We start from the raw sequence: 12,735 nt of genomic DNA, 5'->3' as shown, positions 1-12,735 counted from the left end.
TTAGTTTAAAACGTGTTTCCTCGAAATTCATGTATATTGATTCGATATGCTCCTTAGCAAATTTGTACCCAATTTTGGCTGGTACTCCTAATTTATCCACCACGTGGAATTTTGTCGGTATGATTAGTTCTCCTATTGTTAAATGAATCCATATTGTTCCAATGGATGGCACTTGTTTACCATTTACGCATATCCATGCATGTTTGAATGGGTCTATTTTGATGCTCCGACTTTGATTGCGGTGCTCTGATGAATGAAATTATAACAGATACTTGTATCCAAGTAGTATCTCTCATTGTATTGTGGATTTTCTGCGGTTGCCAGTTTCCAATAAAAACCGGTTGAAAAGCCTCCATACATAGGGCTTGTTGCAAATAATTTTCCTGTTTCTTCTTCTTCGTATTGTGCATCAGTATCATATACTTGTGTATAAAAACAGTGGGATCCGTCTATCTTTTTCCTATCCAAACCCCATGGTTTAGTTTTTTTGCTTCTGATTGTATTCAAAATTTCGGTCATTCCAGTTTCCTTCACGTAATGGTTCGAATCTTCTGTTTTCAGAGTTTGAATTTCCGTTCGTATTAAAGTAATTTCTATTTCCGTTGTTTTGATGCGGTGATTCATTCCGATAATTTTGATTCGAATTGTTTCTATTGTTTTGGCTATGATTGTTGTCATATTGGTTACCGTTATTTCTGTAAGAATTTTGTTCAAAGTTGTTTCGTGCGTTGCGAGGGGAATTGTAATGTCTGTCATTTCTTGAATAGTTATCATTTCGATTTCGATAACTATTATTATTCGGATATCCGTAGTTCTGATTTTGCTGGTAGTTATTAGATTGCCCATTGAAATGCTTTCTGTCATTATTTCTATTCCTTTGATCATTTCTGTCGTCATGGTCAATGTTTCTGTTGCTGTAAAAATTGTTTCTGTTTCTGAAATTTCCGAAGTTTTTCTTTGGTTGTTGAATTTTGCTCTTCTTTTTCAAGTCTGTGTGATTCTGCAATATGAGCATCCTGCAATCTATGCTCAATTTGTTCTATCTGCTCCACATCTATACATTCCTCCTGCAGATAAGTTATCAAGTTTTCCAAACTATCCTCCTTATGTGCTTTGGCTAAGTTTTTCAAGTTTCTATTTTTAAGCCCTCCTAAGAAATGGAGTCGTAAGTTTCTGAGAGCGTATGAATTTTCCCCGCCCCCTCTGTTCGCTTCATATTCATCAATGTGTTGTTTCATAGTAAGCACCCTATCTTTGTAACTTTGAAAGGTCTCTGTTTTCCCTTGTTCCAACGTTTCAATCTTTTGAAACAATTCTTCTAATTTCAATTTTCCTTTGAATTCTCTTTGCAAATTATCTCTAATTTCTACCCAAGTATCGGCATGTATTCGTTTGAAATGCAATGCTGCTGGTCCTTTCAATTTGGATAATATTACATGAATGAGTTCCGTTTCGGTTTCATGGATCTCATTCTGATCATTCCTTGGTGGAATGAATTTTGCAAAATAGTCTGCTTGGAACAAAAAGCCATCCAATTCAGCTGCTGTTCCTCGAAATTCTGGAATGCATTTAATTGCTTTTTCTGTGGGGAATTCGTAAGCCATTTTGTTCAAGAATGATTTGTATACCGGCTCAAATTTAACACTAAATTCTTGTAGCTCGTTTAATATCAAAGATTTGGTATCGATTTCAGATTGATCAGCGTTATTTAATGTAGATGATAAAAGATTAGGATCACGTATTGGTCCAAAATATAAATCTGTGCCAGATATGGACACGTTCAGATTCGAAAAATCCTCAATACTAATTGGAAAATGATCTTCACTAACACTCACACGTCTATTCCTCAAATTATGAAATTTTCCTGCTTGAATTTCAGAGTTCTTTTTCGTATTTCTTTTTGTTTTAGTATTTTCTAATATTTGAATACAATTTTCATATTTCTTTTTCACAATATCCAGTTTATCTGTTAAATCATTCCAAATTTCAGTTTCGTTTAATTGTTCATATTTTTGGACAATGTTTTCGAATTCTTCTAACGCCGTTTTTAAGATTTCTGTTTTATGAAAAATACCCTGTAAAGACCTGGTTCTGGTTCTATTTTTGTTTAAATTATCGAATTCCTTAAAAAAGAATTCTCGAATGTGTTCTAATTGTTCAGAATCTTTTTCAAATGAATCGTCCAAACTTGACATTTATTTGAATAATGTCAAAATCAGCAAATATTTTCACTATTGATGATGAGAAATAATATCCAACATGTTTTAAGGCATTCAAATTAAAGAAAAAGGTTTGTTACTTACCATATTAAAATTCCATGTATTATTGTTGTTTCCATATCTAAGACCTGGTGCTCGATCTTGTGGTCGTTTTTTTTGTATTTTTTCTCCGCAAAACCACTTCTACTTATCTGATGTTTGTTCTTATTTTCTTCGGCACTGATTTTCACTTAATCAAAAATTAGCGTTCCTCTGTTGCGAAAACAGTATCCCACCGCTGTCACCATATGTAACGGAGTGGAAATGTCCCGAGCGGAATATTAAGACGCTTCTACCACGATATATGAAGTGTTCGGGGCCGACGGCGCGGCACTGGTTTTTCGGGTTTTTAGTTCAAACACTCAATCACGATTGGAATAAGACCTTTTTATTTATGTAACACTATTTAGTTCTTACAATTATACTTTTCTTCTACTATGTAACACTTGTTTCTTATAATTACACTTTTTCCCTAGAAATTAAACTCAAATATTATCCATTTCAACGGATTTCGCACTATTTTCCGTATGAAGTTTTCACAAGTTTCTAACACTTTTTTTCGATACTTATCAAGAGACTCTAACACCGATTCTCGATTTTACCGCGACGGACATTTAACTGTTCACTTTTATCTTTTTCAAGAAGTTAATTAATTTAAACTTAGATCTCGATTCGTGCACTAGTCACGAGTGTCGAGGTGTCTAAGGGACAACCCTGATTCAATTGGAGTGTTCGGTAGGCCGGCTAGGGAAACCTAGAAAGCGCCGAATTCCAATAAAGGTGCTGCTGAATATTTGGGACTGACCCTGACTCAATTGGAGTATTCGGTAGGCCGGCTAGGGAAACCTAGAAAGCGCCGAATTCCAATAAAGGTGCTGCTGAATATTTGGGACTGACCCCGAGCTTGGAAAAGCGCACGGTATATATAGTCAATCCGAGTTCTGAATTTCATAATGATTTCATGAATTGCATCAGACTGGACTTTGGACCCCACGAAAAGTCCGAGAATCCTTAAATAACGTAATCATTTTCTTCATCCCACATTTATCTGTTCAGACTATGTGGTTTTAATTTTAACTTCGTAAATATCCTCAATTTTAGCTTCCATTCATTACTCAACTTTGCATTCTTTATGGATGCTTCCTAAAGTTCTCTTTGCACGAAATGCTTAATCAGCTTATTTGAAAAATGCATAAATTCCGAAACAACTTCTTTTTTTTCAAATTTTATACAATAGTTATTTAATATCTTGTCATAAATTAGCTAATTCAGCCTTAATATTGGACTTCCATACTTTACGAAACTTTGCCCCCTTTTTTGGATGTCCCCTTTGAAATTCTCTTGGAAAAATTCTGTTCTCTTTCCACTCTCTAAAACTCTCTTATTTCGAGCACACATTCAAGTGGCTACTTCAATTTACTAATATATCTTTTGTATAAAATGAGTATCTCTAAGTCCTGCCCCTTTCTTTACACCTAAACTTGACCATTGCTATCTCACAGAGTAATGTTCAAAAAGTCCCAAATGTTTCATAATGCATGATACTAATAAACCAACGGAGTTGTGAAAACCTTCACTTAAACATCTGTATTCGAACCCAGCATGGGTTCTTTGTAAAACAGCGCACCATACCGCCGAGCTATTAACAGCTACCGCTTGTATTACTCTTTGATTTTAAGTATACTCTTAAAAATCAATCAATAAATTGCTTTCTCTTTCTTTCAACTGGACTTTGAATTAAATTCCCCTATCCCTAAAGAATCATTACCCCTTCGGGTCGGCTCTTCCTTTTCCGAAACACTCAGACCCCATTATCAATATTTCCTTTCAAGTTTATATTGGTAAGAACAAAATCATGTTCTCTCTGTTTTTCATACTTGGCAACAAACCCCTTTATATCAATACACCTGTATACGTGTATGTAGATTCAATGAAGACTCTTATTGTCTCTATCATTTTGGCTAAGTTATTATTCCACGCTCCTCACCCAAACAATTTTTTTCCTTAGTGTCCTATACATATGCGCCAATGCATCATCATCAATGACGATCGCGGCTATGTACCGCTATATCGTACACTGTCCAATATGTGAGCACGTTTGAACATGTCAATCCACCGCGCTCCAGTTAAGTAAATCTGACTGTTGTTTTCTACGGTTTCGCCAAACCGTGATAAGGGTATGCGATATTTCACATAACTTTTAAATTGATGAAAAGTAAATTAACCCAAAAATTCCTACATGCAACATTTTAAATTTATGTTGATTGCTTAAATTACTTTGCGTTGAGTAATTGAATATATTCGGCCTTTTTTTTTACAATATCTCACTGCCATCAGTATTTAAAATTGTTTTAGGAAGGTGTCGGCACATAAGGCTGTGCAAAAGTGAAAAGTTGGAAGCAAGAAGCGAAGAGTTGAAAAATGAGAAGTGAGAAGTAATAAATAGTAAATTTGAAGTGAGAAGTGAAGAGTGAGATGTGAGAAGCGAAAAGTGTGTAGTGAATAGTAAGAAGTCAGAAGGGAGAAGTGCGAAGTCAGAAGTGAGTAGTGAGAAATGAGAAGTGAACAGTGAGAAAATTTAAGTGGGAAATGAGAAGTAAGAAGTGTGGACCAAGGAATAAGAAGAGAAAAGTGATGTGAAAATTGAAAAATTTTAGCCTTATGTTCATTCCTTTCAACTTCTTTCTTCCTTTTTTTCCTTTCTTTCTTTTGTTGTTCTTCCTTCTTTCTTCTTATTTCTTTCATCCTTATTCTTGCTTTTCATGCTTTCTTTCTTCATCATTATGCTTCTCTTCCTTCTTTTTACTTAATTCTTCGACCTTTCTTCTTCATTTCTTCTTCATTTCTTCTTTTTCCTTATTCTATCTCTTTTCATTTCTTTCTTACTCTTTCTCTTCCACTCTTTTTACTTTTTTCTTCTTTCTTCTTCCTTATTTTGTTTGCTTTATTCTGTTTCATATCTCACTATTCGCTTCGCCATTTTTCACTACTAACTTCGTACATCTCACTTCATTTAATAAGGAAACAGTTTTAACTATTCGGCCAAACGGCGTTCGACCAAATGACCTTTTCGTCCAAATCAAGCTTTTTACGCTAGCCATAAATTAACGAGGTCAGAACTTAGGCGAGACTGGGATATGTACTTCTTAGAGAATTTAATAAAATTGGAAAAAGAAAAGATGACTAAATCCACCATGAAAGTCTACATGCCTCCTTGAAGGATTTATGTGTGGGCGATCAACAACCACCGGTAGGTACTTGGAAATGAAACTTTCAGATAGTTCCGCTTTTTTATGTCCAAAATAGCGCCTTCGGAGCACAGAACTGTCCTGATTTTAATCTGCAGTGTGCCACAGTAGACTGTACATTAATCCTACGAAATACGAAACCACCTCGTGATCCAACACAAAAAGCCCGATGTGAAATTAAAAGTAAATCGACTTCTCGCGCATTGATCCATTTCAAATCACTTCGTATTACTGAGTATTAACTATGGATCATAATCTCTTACCACGTATGAATGGCATATCTCATTATAATATGGTAAAAAATGTCTCAGTGCACCAAAAGACTAAAAGATCTTCTTGGCTGATAATTGAGCTAAAAATCGTCAATTTGGGAAGTTCGTCCCTTATAATTTCAATTAGCAAGAAAGCGTATTCTATTGGTTTTTCTATCCCTTCCCAAGATTTGCCAAAAGTAACAATTTGTCGCACGCATTGTTTGATTTTACACCTCCTCGTGCCCTTACATGATGGATATTCTAGACGGTTATCCTGCGACCACATAGTCATTGATTAGAAACAGTGTGCCTCTATTGTCTAATAACACATTAGGCCGATACAAATATTTAAATTATTCTGTGTCACACCCCCCCCCCCTCAACTTTCCAAAAATATTGAGGGGGAGAAAAAAAATTTTTTTTTGCGATTTTATTTTTTTTATTTTTGAACATTTGCATCACTGTTTTTATCTTGGTACGAAATATGTCATTTATAGACCATACATTGGTCACCAAGAATATTTCAAATGAATATAACATCTAATCGGCATAAATATTCTATATCCTATTAGATCACGCATATTAAAGGGATTCTTGCTTACAGATTCTGTCTAAGCTCCCACGCAATATGTGGCCTACCCATATCCACTAATGTTCTCGAACATCTACATATTGTTATCGGTATTTGATGGCTTTTATGTTGCTCGGCACACGTTATCCAGCTGAATGGTCGTCCGAATTGTAAATTTTAAACATCATCTGCGTTATCTTTACCTATATACTCTAAACTCAAAACGTCAAGTGGTACACTCGAACTTTGGTAAGTGGATCAATCCGGTATGGTTTCCAAATATTTCGATAACACACGATAACAAGTTATCCCCAGGTTCATACACCCATCTCCAAAGGCAATTTATGAAAATTTTCACAAACCACTGAGACGATCAATTTACATGACAGCTGAATTTGTCTGCTTTATGTGCTGGTTTCAGATGTTTTGAACACGCCCAAATTGATAAAAATGGCGACAAATCAATTGGACAGTACCTAAGTGTCCGAAATTTAACGTGGACAAGCTTTAATTTAGTTTTCGTGATCATTAGCCAATACTTGGTTGTTTTTTTAGAACACTGGCTGAGACTTGAAGATGCTGTTCGAAGTTCTCGAACCAACACTTCAGCTGTCCAAGTCAAAGAGCAATTGAGGCAATAACCTCCGGTTGCTGCATCCATCCTTTCTTCATCGGTCAGAAAGTACACCTATGCCTGCCTATCCTGTTTGCAGAAGCGCCCGACTCCCACTTATAGGAATACATAACATACCGTTGACGGACTCTACTTCTCTGATTCTTCACTTTGCTCACCGTTTGCTTCTCTACGCTCCTCAATCTTCCATCGGGACACCGCTACATCTGTAATTCATTCTTTTCGCTGAGTGAGCAGCTCACCAAAGTTTTTCTCGCTGATTTTGATAAAAGTATTCTTTACGATATCTTCACAGCTGGATCTTCTGGACAGTCTATTTTGATTCGTCGCCTGAGCCTCTCATGACACCGCTGAATCCAAGCAATGCGTTGTCGTCAATTAGAAGATGATAGTCAAAAGCGATGTCAGCGCTGCGTTTATTACGGATTCAAGAAGGCATCGTCCCCGTTTTCAGCTGATCCATTTCCAGAGGAGCTAAATACTAGTGTCAACTAGCGGGTCTAGGAAATAAGTCAAATGCTGCTGCCTGCAGACATGAGAAGCGGGCACAGGAGGACTCCCCGGCCGACGATGGTAGGAAACTCGCAACAACCGGCGATATTTATTTCCTCTTCGATATTTCACGACGCCTGAATGGAGCAAAGACAAATCCGTGGATGATAGATAACTCATCGATCTAGCTGATCAGCTGAAACGTTGGCTTGACAACTTGCTATTTCCCATCGTAGTCGACGAAATCATGGTCCTCTCTAGCAGTCTACCTCCTTAGAGCAATCGAATGAGATGATGATACTGATCTACTAACGCCACAGCGCTCTACCAAGTAGAGTAAACTGAATGACCTGGTAGTATGCTCCCACTCAACAAACTCCAACTCCAAGGTAGCCGGGCAAACAGTGGAGAAGGTCTAAACCAAAGCTAGCCAACATCGGACGGCGGACCGAGATCAACATAGAACATGGAGATCCAATTTGTCCAGGCAATGCACCAAACTTCGAATACTCAACCCAAACATGAAATCTGTGATGTTATACACCAGTGAGACTTGGTGCGTATTGGCAGAGATCACATAGATTTGCAAGTATTCATCACCCGATGTCTATGTTTTACAGCATGGGCCTGGTGGTCTCACAACTGGACTGAGCCCCATCGACGATCCAATATAAACGGCAACTCCACAGTGTGAATGGGCTTAGGCCGGCCACAGACAACGTAAGAGCAGAGACAAAATTTGCAATCAAGCGCTGGAATCCAGCAGGATCGCCTGGCGGCAAAACACTAACAGAGAAATAAACAAAGTTGATAGGAATTATACCTTCGCTCAAGCCAAGGATGGAGATCCTTAACGTTGGCCCTATGTAACTTAAAAGGTTCTCAGAATATAAGAGTTGTTGTGTAAGAATTGGATCCCGCTTAATGAATGCCACATTAGGGCAGTTAAAATTTCAAAAATGTTCGAAAATTTCAACTCCCATATGTCTATTAGCATCATTTTGATAATATAGGAGTCCTGGCAAAATTTCAGGCAATTCGGTGGCCATTTAGGGGTGGCGCGAAGTCAATTTATGTTTATATGGAAATTTGTATGGGAAAAACTTAAAATTCATTCAAATCCCCCTACAACTCTTAAATCATGATGAATTCAAATAAACATCCCCAACCTCTATTTTTGGAATCTATTTGAGCTCAACCAATGGGTAACTCATAAATTTTGATTTATATTTCCACTGCTACGTTGAGGCTAATTACACCATTTTAGCCATTTATCACATATTCACACTGTCAATAGAACCGTTCAATCCACTTATAACTATTGTCTTATCCAGAGGTCTCATTGACACAGTTTCGTATAGCCTATGGATTGTGTAATTTTGATTAGCTAAGTAGTAGAGATTTATTTTAGAATTTGTTTGGAAGAATCTTTCATTTTTCATAAAACAAATGGAGTTGTAACTCTAAAAAAGCGAAGTTGTTTTCAGTGTATCGTATCTTGGAGTAAGATAAGCCAAAATCTGCAACCAGACACCTGATAAGACATCTCAGATCGTGTAAGGACTGAGAAGCTTCCATGCAGCAATCGCCGTGCATGAGCCGAAATGCTCTCCTTACGACTATACAGAAACCCACGCAGCTGATCCACACATATTTCTTGCATGGGTAAGTTCAACGTCCATTGCATCCTCTCTACTGGTTGACCCTGTAACCGTTGGTTTCAATTATAGTTTGTTGGCTCCTCCACAAACATCCTCGTCACTTATCACGCCTGCCAGGGAGATCCCAATACCCACACCCTATATAAAAAAAAAGAATAAAACTGACAGCCTCACTGGCGGTTGAATCATTAGCTGTCTAATGCAGAGCAAATCGCTATACGCTAATACCACTCGTTACCTTTCCCTTAGGATAATTTATTTACAGCGGTTTGAGAAAGAACGCAACCTATTTCCCGTATGTAACGTCAGCTGTCAGGTCCCTGCGCGGAAGGGCAGCCAACCTTTTAAATCTGGGTTGCCAAACTTCGTAAAGTGTCCAACTTCGGAATAATTTCCACGAAGCAAAATTGATAAAACTAATTGCAGCAAGACATTGAGCCTCTTTCCGTTCTAGACTATTCAGATAATAGTAGTGCGCGTCGTGTATCTCAAACAGTAGTGTAAAAGTTAAAAAATTAACAATAAGTAAGGTGTATAATAGTGTTATGTGTTTTCTCTTTTAGATTCTATAAAATACTGAAAAAGTTAAGCCTAATAGTACGGAAAGTTTAAATTAGTACGGTTGTTCGTAGAAAGTACGGTTAGTTTCAAAACCAACAAGAAAAAGTGATTATTAGTGCTAACATCGGTTTCTTTGTTCTATAGCTTCACAATAGACCCATAAAAAAACGGGAATTGTAAAGAACAAATAGAACAGTATAAAGAAAAGGTAACTACTTGTAAGAAAAGTTGAACTGTTAGGGGTGGCATGAAGAGAGAGATGACAATTAATAGGTGTACTAATTCCGGCATTAGGTCCAGATCTGGGCCTTTTCTTTCCATTTTTCCTTCGGTTTGAAATCCCGGAGGTATTCTTCTCTGTATCCACAGTTTCCTGGACCAGCCAAGCCGTAAAGAGAGTGAGCAAACACCGTGCGGTAGTGGAACCTACCCCCCCCCCCTCCGATACCCATCACCCGGCGGCGCCCATTTTGGAAATAAACGTCTTCAGGACCAAGTCGCCACCTACCAGGTCCCCGGCGGCCATTTTGACGACTAAAATCAACCAATTAAGGGATCGGACACACCACGTTTTGCTCCTCGAGTCTGGATACCGGGCTGGTACCAGTGAAAGCCTTCTCGACGGTGAACCATCGTCACAAACTGGATTTTGGTTCGAATCGGACTTGCTAGAGGCTCCAGGAACCTTCGAACAACCCTGGCCCAGCGATCGTACACCCAGCTACGCCCTTTGTACCGGTTTGGAATCGGTGACTGGATGCAAATCACCAGCCTGCCCCCACCACAAGCAAGCCTTCATCTGCAACGCCATCGACCATTCCACGCTGTCGTCCACCAAACCCAGGTTCTCGCCGGCAACGTCGTCGGCCTATCCACGCCGACAACCGCTGCAGCCAAGCTCTCGCCGGCAACGCCGTCGGCCTATCCACGCCGCCAGCCACAGCAATCAAGCTTTCGCCATCAACCGCCGCAATCAAACCCTCGCCAGCATCGCTATCGACCAAACCTCGTCGTCAACCGTCGCGACCAAGCCCTCGCCGGCAATGCAATCGGGCCATCCTCGCCGTCAGCCGCCGCCATTAAGGACTTGCCGGTAAGCAAAGCCATCGCCCTCTCCTTGTCGTCGAGCACCGAGGTCAAGCATTCGCCAGCAACGTCAGCCTGTCAGCACTCGCCGAAGATCACCACTCCGCATGCATGCCACCGTCCACCAAGCTAGCCAACGAACACCACCACCCAGAAAGCGCAAGTACACCTATTCCAATGTATGTCTCTCTCTCTAGGGCCCAGTAGAGGCCAAATAAATATAAGTATGTAAAATGTAAATTACGGTGGTCAGTTTCTTTTAGAAAGACACCATAATAGCCTTTATACACCCTTTTGCTATTTTGCTCGCTCTTCCGTGCCCAAAAGGGGGCAATCAAGCCTCGATCTTTTTAGTCTGCTGGATAAGAGTGAATTCTACCTTGCTTTTCAACACTTTTGCTTCTGGAATTTGGTCGGTTTTCTCTCCTCGTTCAGAACTGATAGCTGTCGAGTCGATTCCAGCTCCTGCTAAAGGTGAGTTGCCTAAGAAGTTTGTGTAACGGTGTTATTAGCGTAAACGACCCCATGCTCAGCAGAATTTCCCCACCCACTGCATCCCGATTGAGCAGCTGAGAGCTACAACCCGAGGCCGTATATATGCCACTAACAAGTAGCATGGCATTTCAATGATTTTAGGAACGTGAGCATGATATGACGAGCTGTTATGACGTGCTTCACAGATTCTACTTCAAACTTCACCTATCTATTCAGTATAGTCCGGGAAGTCTGCAATTCCAAACCTTCATAAAAAAATCCATGTTCAGACAACACATCTCTGATTTCAAAAGTACACATGACTATTGCCCCAGTGCAACCAATCTTCATCCTTAACTTAAACAAAAGCTTATAGTTCTAGCCGTACTTTAAAAATTTTGGTGTTATGGATTCAACAGTTTAGAGTCCATCAGCAAAATCTTTCCCAAAAAGAAAAACTAAAATTTCTACGGAAATAAGTTCCAGTATTTTTTTTTAAATTATATAAAGTATGTGCTAAGTTCATTACTGGATAAATCTTATATATAAAAATGAAATGGTCTGTGTTCGTATCCGCATAACTCGAAAACGGCTGGATGGATTTTTTTCATTTCTTCAGCAGAAACATTCGTTATAGTTTCCGACGGGTTTATATGATATTTCCTAATGCGAAAATTACGAGTAAAGTTGAGCAAACCGTGAAAAACTAAAATAAAGATTCATATGAGAATTTCGCATGGGCAGTTCGCAACGCGCATTTTCGCCTACTATGCAGGACAACGTCTGCCGGGTCAACTAGTAAATTACAAATATTCATATTCTTTGCTTTCTCTAAACAATCTTTGCTATCATCCATTAAAATTCCAAATTTTTCATGCAATTATTCCCATTTTGGGTTTTTTATGTTTCCTTGTTATTTTTTTATTCCCCCCCCCTCCTGTTTTTCAAGAGCTGTCGGACATAAAATAAATTTAATATTTGTATCGGCCTTAATAAAGATTAAAAAAAAAGTCAAATAATTTGACAAAAATCATGCTTAAATTGTAATTCCAAATAATAAGAGCAAGGTGACTTATACTGGAACATATCTGATACTGCGTTGACTCAAATAAATGTAAGATATTGTTCAGCAAAAATCATATTAATTGCTCTAAACCACGTTTATTGGAATTACAATTTTAACAAGATTTTTGTAAGTTCAGTCAGGCTTTCCGGAGAATCACACATAGTCCATCTTTTGAATAGTGTTCCCATCAAAATTTCTTCGAAAACAGCTACAGTATAGTAGCTTCAAATATATCTGCAGCAAGAAGAAGAATTCCAAGCGTGTTCCAAAATTTTTATGAACGCCTAAAAAGTTTAAAAGTAAAGATATTTATATACTCGAATTTTTTTGGCTTTCCCAGTTTTATGTATTCAATACGATGTGTTTTGTTTTGCCCGACGTTTCGGCAAATCAAGAAACGAAAAACGGTAGACAGTTTCATTCTTGAAAA

At 38.4% G+C, this 12,735-nt stretch overlaps 2 protein-coding genes across 5 annotated transcripts in view; one reads left to right on the top strand and one right to left on the bottom strand.

The window, feature by feature from the left end:
* LOC134211618 (cell adhesion molecule Dscam2) overlaps nt 1-12,735 on the bottom strand; it is a 401,827-nt gene that overhangs the window by 132,174 nt on the left and 256,918 nt on the right. The window lies entirely within an intron of this gene.
* LOC134215868 (uncharacterized) lies at nt 9,181-10,979 on the top strand. Of its 4 annotated transcripts, none has more exons than XR_009980341.1 (4): nt 9,181-9,618; nt 9,682-9,753; nt 9,824-9,887; nt 9,974-10,979. XR_009980341.1 is itself a non-coding variant. In XM_062694965.1 (3 exons), the coding sequence occupies exon 3, from the start codon at nt 10,437-10,439 to the stop codon at nt 10,896-10,898; it is 462 nt and encodes a 153-aa protein (XP_062550949.1). In that variant the 5' UTR covers nt 9,734-9,753; nt 9,824-9,887; nt 9,974-10,436; the 3' UTR covers nt 10,899-10,979. The 4 variants fall into 4 exon arrangements, 1 of the variants encoding a protein (XP_062550949.1); XR_009980340.1 differs by having other exon boundaries at nt 9,188-9,613; nt 9,682-9,758; XR_009980339.1 differs by having other exon boundaries at nt 9,204-9,758.

Source organism: Armigeres subalbatus, chromosome 2, assembly GCF_024139115.2.
Source record: "Armigeres subalbatus isolate Guangzhou_Male chromosome 2, GZ_Asu_2, whole genome shotgun sequence".
Taxonomy (NCBI): domain Eukaryota; kingdom Metazoa; phylum Arthropoda; class Insecta; order Diptera; family Culicidae; genus Armigeres; species Armigeres subalbatus.
This window is presented reverse-complemented; position numbering and strand designations above follow the sequence as displayed.